The sequence below is a fragment of the Chelmon rostratus genome, chromosome 10, assembly GCF_017976325.1.
Source record: "Chelmon rostratus isolate fCheRos1 chromosome 10, fCheRos1.pri, whole genome shotgun sequence".
Lineage (NCBI taxonomy): Eukaryota > Metazoa > Chordata > Actinopteri > Chaetodontiformes > Chaetodontidae > Chelmon > Chelmon rostratus.
This window is the reverse complement of record NC_055667.1, coordinates 4981143-5002475: the sequence shown is the minus strand read 5'-3', so window position 1 is coordinate 5002475 and position 21333 is coordinate 4981143. Positions and strand designations below refer to the sequence as shown.

Below are 21333 nucleotides of genomic sequence, written 5' to 3'. Positions count from 1 at the left end.
CCGACCCGTTTGTGAACGACGGAGCCTCACCCAGAAAGGATTCCTTGGCGGGGTGAGATGACCTCTCGGCCCACAGTTAGATCACATGATTTTTAATCGGCCCACGCGAGAACAATGATTGTGAAATTCCTCCAGGGAGACTGGGAATTCATGTAAAACTAGACTTGAACTCCCCCCTTCAAAAAAACAGCTCTCTGTAAGATTCAAATAAATTTCATTCTCTTTGTCAGCTCGAGTTTTACAGTAACTGCCTCCCAAAAGTGTCCCCATGTGCATTTAGTCTGGATTTTGACTCATTCTAGTCCCACAAGAGCCAAATTAGCATACAGTGAAAAAGATTTGATCGTTCTCAAGCATCTAGTCACTGTTTCATTACTTGTACCCCCTAACTGCTGGAATAAGAGGGACAATTTGGATTTTCCCTGATAATTTCCCACCTGAATTGACCAGAAATCACAGCCGCAGCTCAACAAGCAGCTGAAGTAGAACTGTTAATATGGACGCAATCCGGATATGACTGAGTATGAATGAGGGTAACGTTTGGTTAAAAAGCTTCTTAAGACTTCAAGTCTATAGCCTTTCAATGACTTTCAATATGTAGTTGCAAAATATACAAAAACATTCAATGAGTGCTTACTAATAGGAAGTTTATTACAATGTTTTCCTGTTTGGGCTCGTTCATTTCAAAATAGGTTAATACTTTCATAAGATCAGGAGAAGATCAATCAAAGCTCATGATCTCAAAAGCTTAACTTACTTAACAAACTTCAGACACATCAAAAGCAATATATGTCTATTTCAGCCAATAGCTCAGCAAACAAATGGTCTCTGATGGTAAGATAGGATCTTAATTATATGGTTTGAGGGGTTATTAAGGAACATGAATGATAATTAAGCTTTGAATAGCCCTTTTCTGGCCTTGAAGGGCTAATCAGTAAGCTGTGGATAGCAGAGATTTTCTCTGTTGTGTAAAAAAGGCAGATGTACTGGCACTAAGAGGCCCTGAAGGGAAAAACAGGAAGTGCAAACTATTTCCTTACATTAAAGAGTAATGTTTTATGAGGTCTGCTTGTTCGAATAGTGGAGATTAACCATGTCTAAGTCCTCGAAAGCCTCGGCTGACCCTGTGGTAGACACAGGCCTAACACTGTTTAAGGTCTGAATAGTTCTCATTGTGGAGACCTGCAGCGCTGGCTGAGGTGCTTCAAGCAGAGCTGCACTTTGCCCACGACATGAGGTCAGGGCCGACTAGACTGGTGTCTGTTACAAATCCCCGCTGAGCCCTGGAAGAGGACGCAGCACTCTGGGACTGACAGCCAAAACCAGGAAGCCTCCGTAATCTGGATTTTTGATCCGTCATTCGCAGAGATTTAAAGGGTGTGGCAAGTCCCGGGCCATCTGTGACATGAGCTAAAAAAGCAGAACCACACTAACTTTCCATACGGCAACCTTGTAGCAAAGTCGAGGCTAAAATATTGTGCATGTTGCCCAAAAATTGACATTGTGAGCCCTGAAGCAGATTTTAAAGTGATATCTTTGTCATTCTAGGATAGAGTTGCAAGGAAAGCCAGGAGTCTCTTCAGTGGGATAGTTTGTTTACGACTGCAACGTTCCCCCACCCTGTCCTTGTATACCAGGACAAATTCCTACACATCTACGTTCTGCCTGCAGTTTTGTTTCTGTCTGCTTTCGATGTCCTTTTTAAAGAACCCGACAGATAATCCATTATCCACCAGCATCTTCCCTGTGATTCCACAGATTTCACCCCTCGTCCCGCTCAGATAGCCCTATCGTTTCTGTTCAATCCATTCCTGGCTTTCACTCATAAGCTCCGGCGACAGCATCTATTTGCTGAAAACTAATACTGTCTTGGGCTGTGATATTGCGCTTATTGCCATCTTATCTCCTGATGCAGCCACCCAAACACATTTAGTATTTGGAGGCTCCCGCAAACACAGCCTCCTGATAACAGGGCGTGTAAATATATAGAGAGCCTGTGTGTGTCTCTCGCCCACTCTCTCGCACAAACACACAATTCATAAAAATCTCGCTTTTCAACACGCCCGCAGACAGAAGCACATTCTCTCCTGTTTTTGTTCGCAATCGCTCTCCAGCCGTGTGAACTTGTGGAGGTCATTCTGAGGATGAGGTCAGTGAACCTTCAGGTGATTAAAGATGGGGACTGAGAATCTGCTCACTGCCTTTCCAGGTAACAGTCAGGGTCAACCTACAGTTTCAGCCCGGGACAACATTTTCCGACTATGTGGTTTGAAATTGCCAGACTTCGCAGGGACGGGATCACTGAGCCAGAGCTTGAGGAAAGTCTTTTTCTAGTTTAGTAAACCTGCTGCTGTGCTTTCTTCAGAAACCCTGAGTCATTTGTTGTCTCTCTGCAAGCATTAGTCCCTGTGTGCATTTTCATCCACACATGACATGTATACAGTACATTTCCCTTGTCTTCTGATTTGTTTGGTTTCTCTCTGCACTGTAAAGCACTTTGGATGAACTCTCAGTTCAACTCATTCAACTTAACAGGACCATTCTGAAATCTGCTGGTGCGTTCAAGGACTGTCTGAGATTTCACATTTGGCCAAATTCAAATTAGTCCCATGTTTGTATATTGTTTCTTTCCTGGGTTTGATTTTCCAAAAGCAATTTTCATGATTGTGAAGTGACTCAGATGTTGGAGGGTCCTTGAATAAATTATGGACAACTTTCAAAATGGTCCCTTCTCACATATATTGCATATGCATGATACATACATAATGTAACAACCTTCCAAAGAACGGTATGGGACTTGATCCCTGCGATGGATTGTGTATCATACCGGTTAAAGAGGAGGAGGAGGAAGAGGATGATGATGATGATGACGTCTCAAACCAGCTGATCACTAAGTAAGTCGGGACAAAAGGCAAAGACTGTGTTGTGAGTGCAACAGAGAGCTCCAGGGTGAAATAAGAAGCTATTTTAGGTACAAACTGCAGCCACCAGTGTAATCCAACTGTTTACTGCAAGTCACAGATCTTTCCCCCAAGAGGAAGTGAAGCAGAATATTCAAATTTTGTTTTTGCTCAGGCCGTCAGAAAGGTCAAGAGGTTCACAGATTTGGACTGAAATATACACATATTCAGGTCAAATTAGCATTTTTTTTGCTCTCATGTGAAAACACTGACTCCAGTTTTGGTGCGTTTCATGTCTTTCATGTCATCTTTAGTGTCACTCTGTGGGTTGACTCACGGTCAGTCAACTCTCCCAGAACCTGGATACAATGGTTTCCCCTTTAAACACTCAATTTGCCTTTGTTTGATTATATAAGGTTGAATTCACATAATGATTGAAACACAGTGCAACATCTTAAATGATTGACAGGTGATTATGGTTGAAAACACTGGCCTTTTTTCCTGAGGCGCTTACAGTTAATACACATGTAAAGTAAGATCTAATGGCATCGAAAATACTGACATTGAATGGGACTGATGGGTAATATAAAACGGTTTTGCTTGTGTAATCACCCAACTCTGCAGCACTACAGAGCCTAATATATGTCGCCTGCCCCGCACCAAATGACCGGCAGACAAAGTTAGCAAATGAATGTAGCTAAAGATCAACTTTATAATCCTCGGCTGGGGAAATTTGGTGTTGCAGGCCGCATTGATAAAAAATAGCAAATAGCAAAGGCAATAGAAAATAAAAAATACAAAATGCAAAATAAGAAAATACAAATACACCTAGATGCTAAAAGCCTTGTTTTTTTCAGGAGTTGGTGGAGACCATAACAGAGTTGAAAGGAGAGTAAATATGGACCAGGCAGAGACAAACACAGCTCCACTGACATGAGCACACTGGATGTGTAAAAACTAGGCAGCTGTTTGCTGTCGCAGTTTTATAAAGCAATAATATGTCAGGGATGTGTCTGTCTTGTCTTGTTGTAGAGGTCTTCAGTGGCCAAAGCCAAGCTTGGATGTGTGATAAACAGAGCAGAGCGAAACATGCACACCTACAGTATGTCACCAACAATGCATCATTCTGTACAAAGCAAAATGTTGGCCTACATTCATTCAACATCACACCCAATAATTTTTGGCCTCACCGTCGATATCAACAGCAAAAGGCTAAAAGCCGGCCCGTAATCAGCCCGGTCAGCACATCACAAACTGAATTGTATCAGCGTTTGTTCCTCTGCTGATGTGAGAAAAAAAAATCACGTCGCTCTGAGCAGGACTGTCAGCAAAAAGCCTCGATAACAAAGTCCGCCGGCCGACGCATTCGCACTGAATGCAGCAGTCACAGGCTGCTCTGTGCAAGAGGTGAAAAACACTTAAACACACACACATCCTGCATGCATGCCTCTCTGGAAAGAGAAAACGCTCTCTGTTGGTGTTGGTGTGCAGCGTGTCAGAGAAAGATAAAATACAACGGCAAACTCGCTGTTCGCACACTCTTTCTCTGCCTCCAACACAGTCACATATTCACACTCTCCTACACAAATAGTCTCTTTCTCTCTCCGGCTGTTGTACTCACACACAGCTTGATAAGTGTGTACAGGGAATAAATTACGATGGCTGCCGAAGGTCGCAAGTCATCGAGCAGCTCTTCAGTTACTGATCTTATACACACAACAGTGAAGTAGTCATGCATAATACACACACACACACTCATACACACATATTTACATAAATTACACACACACACACACAAATGTATATGGCCTATATGTGACAAATAAGCGTGCAAACATGAGTGTGAGCTGAGTCAGATGTAAAGTGAACACGTGATGCCACAGCAAGCGGAGAGTCTGCCCCATGTGTGCTGTAGATCTGAGGTTCTCTCTCTCTCTCTGTCTTTGCTATGCTCTCTCACTCCTTTCTGCTTTTTGTGCAACCATCTGGATGTTCAGAACTCTCCATCCCCCTCTTCCTCTATTTTTCACATCACATTCTTACCACATTCCTTGGTTTCTCTCCTTAATTTGTAATTTTTCATCCTTATATATAATCTGTGATTTGGTGGCCGTAACCCTATGATGATCATAGAAATATCATGTGAATATTATGGGAATACTATAGGAATACTGCTGGCTGCAGTGCGTCTCTGCACTGATCCAGATCCACAGATCTGAAGCAGACACATTGATCATGAAGGTGACACTACGCTAAAGCATGTTGGCTACAATACTTAGTATTTTCAGTATTGCATCTAGTTCAGAGAATATTATAGATCCAAGACCAAAGTGACAGAAAAGCAGGACTGATGGTTCATGGATCTGTTGACTGATCTGTCAAGTTGATGGATCCTATTCATTTTCTATGTAGATCAGCAGATCCAGCCATGCGGTGCATGATGGATACAGCACGGCAAGTTGACGGACCTGTGGCATAACCATGACTCAACCTCGACTTTAAAATGAGTCAAGAAACTCAGATCAAACTGTCAAACCAGGCAGTGCTGATAAAGTACGGATCAAAATTTCTTACCTCAAGAGTTTTCAGACGTGTCTCAGTGCACCATTTAGCTATAATGTGAGAAAGTTTGCGACCCGGCCACAATGTCGAAAACAGACGAGTCAAAACCAAGAACCACCAGAGCCTTCGGTGGTCTGGTGCCTTCAGATGTGTCCTCACCAGATTGTGTCTGTGTGTCTGCACCATGAGAGAAAAAGGTGCAGCTATCCTTCTGCCCCTCGGACAGCACCGTGCATTTATCAACACACAGCTCGGTCAGGCTGCTGGTATTTCAGAGTCGTGGTCGGGGGCATAGATTCCAACTTGTACAAACCTCAGTTAGATAAAGGATCAATGAGTCAGGCAGGCTACACTAACATATTCAGCTAAACAACCCCTCCACCCCTGGACTCTCTCTGCTACTGGTGGGTGGAGAAGAGGGCTGGCAGGTTAACAAGGGGGATGCGTTTTAGTGATTTTGCTAACAAGGGTCATGACATCCACCCTCAACCCCTGTCACATCGCCTACTGCTTGTACATCTGTGCACTCTTCTTCATTATCACTCTCTCTCTGTTTGGCTGTAAATTAGGCTCCATATATATCAAAGACCCTCCCTGTGTATTTCCTCTATGAACTATCTGCACTTTCTAACTTCCACTTTCCTCTCCACTTTCAATTCTTCTCAAATTTCAATGTGCCGTTATTGGCTTTGATTAAATCCTGCTTGGTGGTTAAAAAAAAAAAAAAAAAAAAAAAAAGCAAAATAAGGAAAAGCTAACAAAAAAATAAAAGAAGTATACAAAAAGCATTGAAAGAAAACATTATGATTATAAAACAGCATCCATGATGTTTCACAATTTTTTGTGCATCCTCACCCAGACAAGACACATCAGGCGTTGCTACATTTTCCAGACCTCTTGTGTCTGTGTTAATACGGACTGTTGTCGCTCAGGAACAAAGGCAGAAGTAGAGTGGAGTTGTTATTGCAGCGCAGAAGGTCGGAGTGGGCGGATGTATCAACAAAGCTTGTGACTTTAAAACTACAGCTCACAACTATCAACAGAAAATAGTGGCTCTTAAAGGGGAAGTCTTGTTGAGTGCTGGTATATGTGCAAAGTTCTACAACTATAAAGCCTATTGTGGCTCCAGAGGGACCTGCGTGACGTCTGATGAATTAGTCACCTGAGTCAACACTGGTTGAGGCTGAAATGACAAACATCTGGAAGGAAGTGAGGTTGCCCGACCTCTGTAGACCCCTTCTCGTCTCTGCTTGGGGCTAACATGTCATGGCTACATTAACTGCTACTAGCAAAACACCTCAATCTGTGACTGACAGTTGGGGTTCAAGTTGCATTGTGGGTAATGTATGCATTGGGTTTTAACAAGGAAGGAGAATGTGTGGAATAAAAAAGGGTCTGCTGCAACTTTGTTTGTTTTAAACTGTCCATTGTTCATTTGGATCCTTTTGGAAGAGAATGACATAGAACCTGTTTGCTCATTCATGTTTAGTTTTCAATTTTTATACCCACTGCCAAAATTTCTTAAATAATTGCTTTATACAAATAACTACCAGGGCACGCTTAATGAAAATCAAGGCTTCCATTTGTAAAAACTCAAACATTAAAGGTGGGCTGACTCATTCTGGAGAAAGATTGTTGATACTCGCTGATTTTGAAATTCAGCAAATATCTCCTGGCGGTCTGCTGGCGGTCCGTTCTGTGTGGTCGCCGTGTACACAGGCCTGGCTCTGTATACGGGAAACAAACAAAGTGGCTCGCCACACAACACTATTCCAGCCAATAAGCAAGCGGTGGCGTTTGTGCTCATGCACAGGATGGCGGGGAGGAGAGGGGGGACTGAAACCAGCCCAGTGTTAAAACAAGGCAGGGCTGGACTGGCCTCCTTCAAATGAATGCCGAGGCTTTGTTTTTTCATGCAGGGATGAAGTCTGTCCTCACCATACGGCCACTTCCACAGCTGTGCCAAAAACTGCACTTCCTGGAATGGCCACTTGAGGCTGGCTCCAAAAGTGAGTCAATCCCCATAGACCTCCATATTAAAATGTCTAACTTTACAGCAGAAATAAACATGCCTACAGCCTGTCACAAAAAACGGTTGTGGTGTCAATAGCTAATTTCCCCGTTCATGATAACTGTACGGAGGTAAAAATTTTAATTGCCTCCTTGTTATAAATTACATTAAGGCTTAAATTTATGCATAATTATGTGCATTGCCGCTTTGTGTGACAGCGAGCTGCTAGGTTTCCGCAAACAGGCTGTATTCAGCCCACCTCAGCTCCAGTCTATGGTTACAGAAATCTGGAATAGCTGAAGAATTTATTCGTCTGATGTTTAGTTTGTTTTGTTATTTCACAGTAAGGAGGATTAAGCCTACATAACTTATATTTAAACAGGTTTTAAATCAAATTTAACTGTTTTTCAGGTAATATAATGTGTTTTTGTTTATATTGCTTTGTTCCTGGATGATCCCTGACTAGAGGTAACAGTTTTATACAGCTTTTGATTTATCGCTACCCCATCACTCCCTTCCCCCTTCCAGTATCCCTTCAGGTTTTATCCCATTGTATAGCCAACTGCACTTGATCTATTTCCACCAGCCTCTATTCCTCCTTCTGTTCACCCCCTTCAACTCTCTCCCTCTCTCCCTCTCTCTCTCTCTCTCTCTCTCTCGTTCACCCTTACTCTCTCAGTATCTGTCTCTCTCTCCTTATCTGTACTCCCATACCCTACATAGCACTAAGGTTATATCTTACCATAAAGGCAGAGCCATTTATAGGCTGCTGGTTATTGGTTGAAAAGGGGGCGGGGAGGGGGAGAGCGAGCGAGCGAGGGGGAGGGATTTTCACACAAGGAGCAAATGTACAGTATATATGTAGAGACCGTCTTCTCGAGAAGAGCGATGGCATCAGTCGTTCCAGCAATGCCCCCAAAATGACATATGATTACGTTCAAGAGACAAAACCCTCTATACAACAGGAGCGCAGGAGGAGGAGGTGATGTTGTAATAAAGCAATGAAGAGCAGCATTGGGGAGGATGTCTGGGTGGATGAATGGGGCAACAAAACACTGGATTTTAACAGGAGACAGGGCTTTCTTTCTTGTTTCCAACCAACAGTTTATTATTGTAAACAAGCCTTTACAAAAGGATTTATTTTAACCCGGACCATGCTCTCTCTGTAAACCTAAGCTAGTTGTTTTGTGCCTGAACCAAACCTTAACCATGGCATTGCTCTATCATTTACTCTTCAACAGTGATGGGTCATGTTTTGACCGGCACAGACAAACGATGCCGTCCTGCAGATGAGAAAAAAGCTTCTGTGTGTGGTTCTAGAGGGACAGACTGCGTATTTTGTTGTTTAGTTTGGGACTTGTTGTGTTTGCAGCTACACATTAACATTCTGCGTTTTAAAGAAAAAGACATGCTACACACTGCGTATTGCATATCATCATTGTAAAGAGCAGACATTTTTATGTGAATATCATATGAATTGAGCCAACAAACAGTTATTGCCTGTGTAGCCTAAGCCTGATATAGCTTATTCCTCAGTGCCACGGAGCTCTACTGGTCTCCAAAAGCTATTAAAAAACTCAGTGAGTCACCGTTTTGCACTGGCTGACGTGTTCCTTCACTACCACGAACATGGATGCTGTAGTTTATTTTGAGTTGATGTCACGTACAGCGTCTTGCTGACTGAAATAGACTAAAGAGTTCTAAATTTGCATTCATCCACGGCTGAAAATAGTCCCCCAAGGAATGGACTGCTTACTCCTGTTTGAGTAACTTTTGCCAACAACTACCCGCTGTCGGGAGTTACTGAGCATTTTTGTGGCGTATTGTTGAAAATTTGCATGTTCAGTAGAAATCAATGGGCTTGAGAGTGAGAGCCACAGACAGTGGAAGTAAAATCAGGAAGCACCAGGAAACAGACTGACACATTGTTGGTTTTGGTCTTTCTATTACTAAAACTGTATAATCCTTTAAAGAAAATCAGACATACCTTTGACATGCTGATTTACATTATCATTGTAAATAGAGGGAGGGAGACGAGAGGGAGGAAAATATACATGGGAATGTGAAGAGAGTGTAAAGGATAGAGAGAGACAAAAGCAACAAAATGAGGGAGATAGGAAGAAAGGGAGAGTGAAGGAAAGGGGATAGGAGATAAGGACATCCTCTCTCCTATATGAAGAATGTAAGTGTGCAAAGGATACAGAGAGAGACAGAGAGGGAAAAGGAGGAGAGAAGGAGAAGAGGGCGGCAAAGCATGCGAGTGTGCAGAGGGGACAAGGAGCGAGGGAGCTGGAGAGAGAGCGATGGGAGCAGGCAGAGCAGAGCAGGAGAGGGAGGGAGTGTGAGAGAGTGGTGGGGGAGCAAACACGCACTGCACGTGATTCAATCTGTTCACATGGCCTTGCATTACGCCGTTATAAATACTTAATGTGAGGCGGTGCGTGCTGAAAAAAACCCTCGCCTTTCACTCAGAGTGAATTTGAACTGTGGGCTGCGATTTAGAGGTCTGAGACCAGGTTTTTTTTATATAAAAGCAGCAAATAAGGGGGCTATATCATCAGAGCAAAGCAAAGATAAAGCATCAGAGCGTGTTCAGCTCTGCTGTCGTTCAGCGGGAGCGAGCTGAAGCTGTCATCTGCTCTCTTAGTCCCTGTGTTACATAATGACAGACAGGCCTGGCTGCTCGGCTCCTCTCTCCTGCAGAGGCATGAATCAAACCTGGGATGTGTCCTAAATATAACCCACACACACACACACACACACACACAGACCCCGGTGTGTGTCGGCCAGCTGCAACCCCACTCATTACTGCTCAGCATTATTCCCACAAAACACCAGCCTGATCAGGTCTGTACGGCAGCCTGGCAGCAGGAGGCTTCTATGGATGAAGCGGTACAGTAAGTTGGGGAGCCTGGGTCGAAAGACGAGAGAGAGCGTGCAGCATCTGCATTAGCTGGGCCGAGCTACAGGACAGATTGGAGCTGCAGGTGTGGTGCTGTGTGGGTGGAAGCTGCTGGGTGTGTGTCCGCTGCACAGCTACCGTGCAGATGTTACAGCTCACGATAAGCGATGCTAGGACCCATAACATGTCACGGTGTTGGGTCATGTTGTTGCATGGTATAGTGCAGGGGGCATGGTGGATAACCAGGGTACCTGAATACAAACATGAAACTGTCCTTGAGAAATGCTGACAGTCACACACGGCTGCACATATTTTTGACTAGAAAAGCAAAACAAGAATTTTTTACACATAAAGAAAACTGATTTAGTGGCACGTGACATGTGGTGAATAGTGCTTTTTACTGCAGCCAGTAGATGATGAACTGGGTGGTGAGATTAGAAATGGGAGCTCAATCCTTTATGCAGTGTTGTATGGATGTAAATGTTAAACTCAGAATACAGTGAGCAGGAAATGTCAGGATTGTTGATTCTGTTATCACACAGGTCTAAATACTGTACATGTTTTGCATTTGGCTGGGTTTGGCTTGACACGGTCTGCTGGACGCCTCCACGTCATTAACGGGAAACGTCGGTGTTGCTGATAGTACACACACACACACACGCCCCTTAGCGTGCGAACACACACGCGCACCCATGCACAGACACACACACATCCAGCACCATCGCCCATGCGGAAACAGCGGAGAGTATTTGGGCTCTTCAGCTGCATCGCGGCTCCTACACAAACCACAAAAGCCGCGCTCAAACACCACAGCTCGGAGGTGATGATGGAGGAAACAGCCAGGGCTCGGTGGTGTAGCCTACATGTCCCACGCAACACGCTACGCCAAAGCACAACCCCGAGCAGGAGGAAGGAGGAAATACTATTACAACACATGACACGACGGCGGAATAAAATGAGAGCGCAGCAGCCGTGGCGTGGAGCACTGGGGGCCACCCGAACACGCAATGTCACACCTTTTCTGTTCGGATGAGCCGTCGCGGCTGAGCGCCTCAGCACCGCGGACAGCTCTCCTCATGTCAGCTCCGGACATCAGATGCTCGTGTTTTCTCCTCAGAGGGGGGAAAAACACGTTGTAACACCCCGTTAATCCCGTGCCTGTAAAACCCGAGCCAAGCCACATCTGGATTGGTGTCATGCGCGAGCCGTTTCCGTGTTACAACACACACTGGGATGTAGTGTAGCCAGAGCACTTCACCCGGCCGCTTTTACCCGAAAACACCTCCACCACTGCTGCTCCTACCTCGTCATTCCCATCCCGGGGCCTCCGATCCCCATCCCTCCACCGGCGGCGGTTCCGTTGACCGGCTTCATGTGCTGTCCTGCCCCCGGTCCCGCTGCGGGTCCTCCGGGCATCACCGACCCCATCATCCCGGCGGCTCCCGGCTCACCGGGCTGCCCGCCGCCCTCCATGCTCGCTTCATTCCCCATCTCGGTCTCTGCTCAGGAGACTGGGGGGGAGGTGGAGAAAGGTATTAGGTCAAATCGGCGGTGTCGCTTTTATATCGCTATGCTGTCGTTTTTTCAAGAATCAAAAAGGATGAATGGAAAAAAGGGGGGAGAGAAGACTGGGAGAGCGAACTCAGCGTTGCTCCTCCACCACCGCCATCATCAGCATCATCAACATCCTCGTCAGCTTCAGCACCAGTAGGCTGCCTCCCGACGCGATGGCGGGAGCGCGCCGCGCGATCACGGCCACGGTGAGGGGAAATAAAAGCGCGAGGTGCGAGAGATGGCAAGATTAGATTAGATTAGATGAGAGTTGAATGAGGCCCGTGGGGCGGACTGGGTCGCAGCAGACGCGAGATTTGGATCCAAGGAGCGATGCGGAGATAAATGAAAAAAGAAGGGTTCACTCTGACCCCCAGCTGGCGGCCATCATAAGGAAAACACACACTGGCAAAAATTTCTATTGCATTTCTGAGGGGGGGATTCAGGCTGTTTTATACCTGATCAATACCTCCTCTCTGCTCACAAATGGCACGAGTTTGTTTTTATTTAATGTAATTTCCTCCATCAATTCATTCCATTCAGATTTATGCTCATCATACAAAAATATAAAAATTGGTGAACTGACTTTAGGCTCCTCATCCCTGAATGGAGTAATAAAGTTCAACCAAATCACCAATCAGCCAGGAGATAAACGGACGTTAGGAACAGAAGATCAATACATTATGTGAGTGGATTTTCATCATGTTTGTCTCAAAATAATGCCGATTTCCCAGAAATGTGGACATGAGCATTACCGTCTATCCAGTTTTATCTGCAGTTATGTTTGTATTTGAACCAGAACTATTCCCACGATCAAATGATTGGATTTCCAGTGCGCAACCCGAGGCGCGGGCACGGCGCTGCGTGGCTGCCCGTGCTGGAGAGCGGAGGAAGAGAGGGAGGGAGCTGGCGTGCGTGCGCGTCCACACGACACTTTCTCACTTCAAGAGGGGCATGAGGAGTGACGTGAACGCGCAGCGGCGCCAGGATCGACTGCACCGGCGCGTCACGTGTGTGAAAACTGTCCCTGGTGTTACGCACCTGCTGGCTGCTCGCTTTCTGCTCAGATGCGCATTAAAGCTCCCAAAACGCGTTTATTTGTTCAGTTTGACAGTTTGAGTACATGTGAATAAGCTACTGAAGGCTTTGCGTGGATTGTAAGAATTTAGTTTGTGCGAGAAACGTGAGCTCTGAGACAAATTCAAATACTACGATGGATGAAAATCTGTTTCAGTATTTAGATATGAAAAAAAACTGTTCAGCACATTTGATATGACAAAGTATTTACTTTGGTCAAGTAGGAGAATTCTGAGTATGTGATGTACAATCACCTCGTTGTTGTCAGGAAGTTGGGTTTTCAGGGGAACAAGGTTTGAACCCAGATGCAAACACGAGGGGGTACTGGTTCAATTTTAACAAATTTTACTAAATATAACGAAAAGGCAGGTTTGAATCTAACTAAAGTCCAAAGGAAAACCAAATCCAAAACTGAGGGAGTGTTTTTTCTTAGACAGAGAACACAGAACAAAACACTGACAAGGAACATGGCGTGGTTCATGGACAAAGACAACAAGAAAAAAAAAAAAAAACAAGGATCGTGGCGTGGCTAAAAACTAAAAACAAAAGAAACATTTACATGGAGCTTGGCGTGGGAATATAGACAATACTAGAGGATGCAGGACGAACATTTACATGAGACATATTAGGGACCATGAAAAAACACATGAGACATGGCATGGTTATGGACAAAGACAACATTAGGAAACACTTACTTGAGCATGGCTAGGGAACATAGACAACACTAAAAGACAGTGGACAAACACTTACTTGAAACGTGGCATGGACATGAACAAAGACAACACAAGGAAAAACACTCACTAGTGGCATAGGGCAAGGATTCACAGACAATGACCTGGCAAAGACTGGGGGGAAGACACAGACTTAAATACACAAGGGAGGACAACTAATGACACACAGGTGAAACAAATCAGACAATTACAAGGGCGGGAAAACACAGGAAGTTAAGTAAAAGAAGAAACATAACGTGAACCTTCAAAATAAAACAGGATGTGACAAAAACAGACTATGACAACACAAAAGGAGAAACAAAAAACAGGCATGCCAAGCACAGATCATGACAATTGTTACTAAGAGAGCATAATTAACTTTGGGTTATGTTATTAGACCCATCTGTTTGTTTGTTATGGAGCAGGATGTGACAAAAGTGTGCAGCAACATGTTTCGGCCAACAAGTGATTATCCTTCACTGCAGCCTGCAGGTCTGGATCAGGCACACAAACATGTTTAACATTGTGTCAGTCGCACTTTTCCTCCCATTTTCTAATAAACCATCTGCATTAATTTAATAGAAAATAAATGGCATATGAATGTTATGATCTACCACCAAGGCTGGATTACTGAGGAGGTAGGGAACTGGCCCAGAGCCACAGACCCTCACGGGCCCCCAGAGGACCCACATTCATTATGTGTTGGTTTGTGGTCATCTGATCAATTGAAAAACTTTGGGAACGAGCACAACTACATCACTGGATCAACTGGTTGGGTGGCCGACTGAGACACCCTCAATGCAGGAAGGAGCACTACCGCAGGTCATTCATTCCCACTGCTGTCAGGCTGTACAACTCCAACTTATAGTTATTATGTGCAATAACCTCTGTTCCTCTCTGATTACAAACATCCAAACATCCAAATCCACTACTGCTGGGGAAAAGACACTCTCTAGACACTCTATTTTTTTTTCTTAAACTTACTGTACATAGGATACCTTATTTTCTTTTTTCTTTTTTACATTTTTGAAATTCTTTTTGTGGTTTGCACAATTTTTAATTTATTGCTCCGTTTGTTTTTATTTGCACCTTTATTGTTCTTATTAGCACCTCCATTTGCTGTTTGCCCCCTGGTATGTTCTGAAGAGTTTCTGAATTTCTCAATTGTGAGATTAATAAAGTTTTATCTAATTTAATCTAATCTGTATCTAGATATGTTCAGGACTAGAGAATGTATATGTATACATTTCACACCTAATTTAATTGTTCAGCATTTTATCTTGCAATTCTGATCAAAACTAAATTTCTCTCCATTTTTTACCTCAATAGATCTATTTTGTATTAACAGAATCACATTGACCTACCTTTATCTACAAAAAAAAAATTGAATCATCCTTTAAAAAAAGTTCCCTAACTACAAATAATATCACCGAAATAACCTCTGTGTCCAGAGAGGAAACTGCTTCCCTGCCTGAGTCAAAACTTACATGGTCCACAATTTCAAAATGAAGGGGGCCAATGCAGGCCACCAGCTCATTTTTGGCCTGAGGCTTCCTGTCGGGCTGATGTGGGCCTGTCTGCCACCCTGTTCATCACTGCAGAGCAGCACTTGAAGCAACTCTAGCGGCTAAATAGAACAACTCGGGTAAAGAAAAAGCTACATAGAAAGGCAAACGACAGTCAGCAGCATCCTTTTTGTGCAAAGCAGTGGGACTTCGATAGCTGAGCTTTCTTCATTTGCACCGGCCGTGGGCAGCTGAAATGTTTTCTCTTCAGTTCTTCAAATTCAAACGTGACATATGACCAACCTGCAGGTCAGGAAAGATGGTTACTTAGCTCATATTTTCTTTGACCGCTCAGCATCAGTATCAGCAGCAGCTACAGCCACAGCAGCAAAGACAAAAACCACATTAACACCAACAGCAGCAAATAGTTGACTATAAGAAAAGCGTATTTAAGAGGGAGAATTTGAGAAAAACAAGCACGAAAATGGTATTAAATGCAACAACAAAGTCAGCCAGATAACAGCCTCTGAGCAGAGCGTCCCACCCTCAGCCACTGGGAAAAAGTCCACTCTCTGTTCCAGTGCCAGGAGTCTCCCTCTGAGGCCAGACTTTATAGAGAGGACTAAACCCTGCCAGCTAACTTCAGCGCTGCATGTATACTGTGCAGCAACTCTCTCAGCGTATAGAGATAAAGTGGTGCTGCAGAAAGCTGCAAAAGACAGACAAACAATTCTCCTCTAAGCTTCTTTGAGCTTTCGAATTTAAAAAAATAATGCTGATCATTTTCACTTTAGACCAGTTCTTTCTCTCGGGTCACACTTTGTTAGTCCAGGGCTAAAAACAGGCACCATCTTGTTCACATTCCAATAAATGTCAAGTGATTTACCCTTCAACAAGGTAGCACCAGGAACAAAAAATAAACAAAAGGAAAGAATTTAAAAAGTCTGTGGGCGCAGCATTTTTTTAAAACCAGCCATAAGTCACAAGCTGTGAATTTGGTGCTTCCACAAAATTCCCACCCACAAATTCATGAGTACGTATTGTGGGTTGTTGAAACTGACTCTCCTCTGGATCACAATAGACACAACTGCACTTGAAGGCATAAGGAATTCCACATGTACACGTCAGCCCAAAGACCTGCAGACACAACATATGAAACTTGAATTAAACGTAAAATGCTGAACCATGAAACCTACGACAGAGCAGAAGCAGCACCGATGACACAACAGTGGCAATACAGACACCTGCCTGAAACATAACGTCTGTCATCCAGGTCACAGGTGTCCGAGGAGGGCTGGATCAAGGGAACTGGACCTGGCAGTAGAAACATTTTGGCCTCTTCAGTTCTGACTAACTGATGGAGAGTCTCATGTATTTAACCTCTGTGGGGCTGTTATCGAGGTAACAACAGTCATGGGAAGTGGGGAAAGGACATGTTGTGGGTTTATATATGGGGGTACTAAAAAGCCCTGGTTCAACACAGGAGGGCCAACTCTTCAGGTCAAGCCTCAGCAGTCCACCTACACCTGAAAGATAAGAGGCACTCATTCAAGGACAACAACGTACATATTTTGGACAGATGGTTTGAAAGAGGAGTGAAGGAGGCCATTTACATAATAGAGAAATCTCCACAGAGGAGGGGGGCTATAACACTACTACCCACCTACAACCCTCCCTCTTCATCCATTCCTGCAAGGTTTAACATTCACATTGTCATTAACACCCCAGGTGTTGCTTTCAAGTCTCTACAGCCTGGTTCAGCCCTCCTTGGATAACATATCACAGACATCCGTGAGCAGACACCAGCTCGAAGAGAGAAGAAAACCGACGAAAAAATCATTCTGAAGGCCTTGATGGGAGAGAACAAAGCTCTGCAGCGCGACATTACGGAGTTAAAGAGGCACTCAAATGTAACAATGCTGAATCCATTCAAAGCAATGCAAATGGAAACAGAGCACTCCCCAGAGACAAGCCAGCTAAGTGCCAAACTTCAGCAGACGCTGGCTTTGTACCAGCACGGGCATCTACCGAGCACTCTCCCTCCTCTGAGCTACTGAGAGCCGCTGACAAATGTTACCTGCTGATTGATGACGCCGGTGCTGTCGAACTGCATTTTTTGTTTTCATATTCGTCGGGTGGCAATGCAGTGTTGAAAAAGCACAAACATGACTATAGGTGCTTAGCCGGCTTCGCAATGCGCGTAATAGTTGTAAAATGTGACAGATTTGTGATTTTAAAAGCACATAAATCACAAAAGCAGTCATGCAGATGGATGTCGGGGGGCTGGTGTGAGTCAAAGGTCCAGAGCCATTTCTCATCCTCAGTCTGTTTGACAGATCTGTAGATTATGGCAGGTGCCTTGGACATTTGAGACTGGGTATGCTTTCCTGTCCATTGGGAGCAGGATACTGTGGAGAGAGTCTAAGCACAAAAGTCAGCTTGCTTCAGAGCTCTCACACCAGCCCAGTCTCCACAATAAGATGTTGGCATCAAGCATCTCTGCACACCAGAGGTCAGGACATTTTCCAGCCATGTTTGTGGCGACTAAACTGGTTATTTTAGGCCAAGACATCATCTAATTCTGATTCTAATCAAGTGGTTTCACATAAAGGATGTGGAGGAAAAAAAGCTACAACATATCTGTGGTTTGCAGGAACGTTCAGGGGCAACATTTATGGCAATTGGGTTGTTCACCCGCTTGAGTTTTAAATCTGTGTCAGCCGATTTTATGGCCACTTGTGGGCTGCAGAAACAAGCTGTAAACACAACAACGACATATCATCACCTCTAAGAGTTGATATGTGAACTTGTTCGCAAACAGTTTCATATTTAAAGTAAAACATGGACAAGTGTTGTTAAGTTTAGTTGTAGTTTATTGGTTCAGTTCTGTGTTCCATCGGCTAATATTTTCTTTCTTTGCTATTTACCATATGCACCATGTGCTCCTGGGACAAGAGGAAGGAGGGGAGGGGTACCTGAACACTTCCTATTTTCACACACTGGGTGACATCATCAGTGATGTCGCTGGGATAGTCCAAGTACGGAGAGGGGGGTAAATTAGGTGTGTTATCTAGGTTGATTGTGATCTGTGTATGTATGGTTGCAAAAAATATGTGAAGTGTTTCTACTCGAAGGTCAGTGAGAATTAATACGTTTACTGCTTCCCTGTTGTCAGGACAGGTGCTGTAGTCCCCTGCATCACGTATGGTACAGACCACACTGTTCTACTGTTCTAAATCTAGCAGCATTAAACTTTCAGAGCTAGCAAGTGGATATTCTTGCTCATATTCCCTTCATCATAACTTGAACAATGTTTCTGTGAATTGATTTTGCTGCTGAGTTTTTCATCATTTTCTTTAATGCTTTGAATAGAAATCCTGACTTCTGAGATCATAAAACCAGCAGATGAAGTGACACTGTCCCTCTGTGGTAAGAGGACTTTTTCTGGGCATTTAATTTTGGACTGACCCTTTAAGAATAAAATATAAGATGTGTAGGAGTAATGAAAGGTCTTTGAATGTGACATCTTATTTAATGCAGTCTCAATCTGATTGGTCAAAGACTCTGATCACCTGTCCAATTATTTTGGCCCTCTGGCTGTAAACAAAGCAAATGCCTGTTGAGTCTTGGCAGGCTACAGTGAGCAAAGCAAAGCTAGAAACTGGCCTTGGGAGGCCATAAAATAACCACCAGCATTTGTCATTTCTGCAGCACCAGACTGTAATGGCAGGACTCCAAGTGGTCTATTTTCAATCTGCTCTCATGAAGTGGCTGATGAATTGTGGGATCCAGCATCCGGCTTCTCGCCCAGCGCTCCAGCAGAGAGTCCCGGCTGCTCGGGAAACCTGCAACTCCGGAATCGATCACGCTGACAGACTGACTCATTGACGCTACTGTGGGGGCGAATACTTAAGGAGATTAAAATGAGCAACGTGCCAGCACTCCACTTCGCTCCGAGCAACAGGCCGGGGCAGGGACACCCTATTGGTCAGCCGTGAACGGTTGATTGAATGATTGATAGGCGGGGTAGACCTCAATCAGCACTTTCACTGCCCAAGTCCTGAGGTACCAACAGAGGAGGCTGCCCTTGTCATTTATCTCCTTCCACGGTGTGTGCCCTTCCTATGACTTCACCTCTTCTCCCCCAACAAGTCAGGAAAGAGGCACTAATAGCATTTTTAATATCCCGCTGACTGGTTAAAACACTACGAAACACTAACAACTGTCCTTCACACGTCCCCCAAAATTAGTCGACTACTCCACCTTATTCCTCTTTTAATCAATTTCTCTCTCTGCATCACAAAGGAGTCACATGAGGAAGTCATTTCTGCTTCCCCCAAAACCAGACTCAGCCAATATCATAAGAAAGTCTTTTCAGTGTTTCTGAGTGTGAAATTAATTAAAATGAAGCTGTCAGTGAGGGGGGGTTGTTGGAGGGTTTTTTTTCTTGCTGTTTCATGGTAAGTGTGGAGAATGGCTATTTTTGTGTCTGTTGTGTCATGTGCTTCATCTCTTCCCTTCTTCCTTCTGCTTTCTTTCTTTCTTTCTTTCTTTCTGTCATCCTTTCTCCCCTGTGTTTTGCAAACACCAAGGCTGGAGTTTTGATCCACCATCACTCGCACAGGCCACAGGTCAACTGCCTCTGAGCCTTTTTCACAGCATTTCCACTCGTGGTAGAAAAAGCACAAGTTTTGCTGTTAACATTAACAATGTCTCAGATCTATTCAAGTGTCCCAGCAGGCCACTGTCACCGTGACCTGGCATGCACAATACCAGGACCTTGAAACTGATTTCTATCAAACCTGTGCTTTTCCTACATTGACGTTGGAATGTCTTTCATGAAAGAGGCTAAAAGCAGAGTTATTCGAGTGAGTGTAGACTTGCAGTTGACATTATGTACAATTTTAAGTTAGCTTAAGTTAGCCAACATTAGCAGCTAATGATATAATTGATCACTTTCAGGTGAACATTAGCTTTGCGCTGACCTTGTTCACAGCTGTTATTTCTGTCTTATTCTAGATTAACTTCAGCCTTGTGATGAACAAAGTGAGCAGCTAATATTGACGCTACTGACTGACCATTTTAGGTGACACTCGCCTTTCCATGGTAAGTAATAGCACGTAATGTTGCTAAGAACCAGTAGGTGACTTGTTTTATCAGGAGATGGTGACAGAAGTGTCTTGGTCTGGTTGTGTATTTTCTGTGTGTATTTTCTGCAGAATGATCATAGGAATATAACAGGAATATTATAGGAATACTACAGGAATATTATAGGAATACTACAGGAATATTATAGGAATACTACAGGCAGGAGTGTGTCTCTCTCTGCTAGCAGGGGATGGAGAGGGGGGGTGGCAGGTTGACAAGGGGGGATGCATTTTGGTCATTTTGCCAACAAGGGAGATGGCATCCCCCCTCACCTCCACTCAAGCTGTTCTGAGACCATCTAATTTTTACGATTGCATTTCTGCTGTCCAAAGTTATGACTGATACCGAACTTTTTTCAGTGTGTTGTAGTGTCATAATGGCTGTGAGGTAAGTAACCAGCTAACGTTACTGACATTTATATTTTTAGTTCAAGGTTAGCCCTGTGATGGCCAAAGTTTGAATGTTACTGATATTGTATAAATTTGCTAATATTCATTTATGATAGCAATTGTGTAATCTTCCTTTGCTCAAATGTATGGCCAAAGTGAGCAGCCAGTGTCATAGATGCTTAAAATATTTTACCTTAATGTTTACATCCCATCGGACTACATTAGCCTGAAAACAAAAGAAAGATGGCAAGATAGAAAGTAGTCATGGATTCAATGTTTCGTCATCATTGTTAGACCACAGTTTCATTCTACTGTTTGTCAAGTGAATTAACTGTATACACATAAGTGTAATCACTGGATGAGTAACCTATGCCTTCCCATCTCTCTCAGAAGAGCTACAAGCAAAGATTTTTCCTTTATTCCAAAAGGCCATGCAATGAAAGTCAGCATGTCATGTATTTGAAATATTTCACTCAAACATAGAGTGCACCCATTAAGCACTTAAATCCCCAGAACCACGAGAAACACATTTATTTCCCCGTGATGATTGTCACCAACAGGACAAGTGGACTGAGTGT

General features: G+C 43.9%; 1 protein-coding gene across 1 annotated transcript in view; it reads right to left on the bottom strand.

Moving 5' to 3' along the window:
• Positions 1-11866, bottom strand: part of bsna (bassoon presynaptic cytomatrix protein a) — a 143374-nt gene extending 131508 nt beyond the window's left edge. The window contains exons 1-2 of the mRNA XM_041946772.1: positions 11679-11866; positions 11392-11484 (exon numbers count right to left, since the gene is read on the bottom strand). Of these exons, the coding sequence (XP_041802706.1) occupies positions 11392-11484; positions 11679-11866 (281 nt within the window). The remainder of the gene's footprint in view (positions 1-11391; positions 11485-11678) is intronic.
• Positions 11867-21333: the final 9467 nt, after the last annotated feature.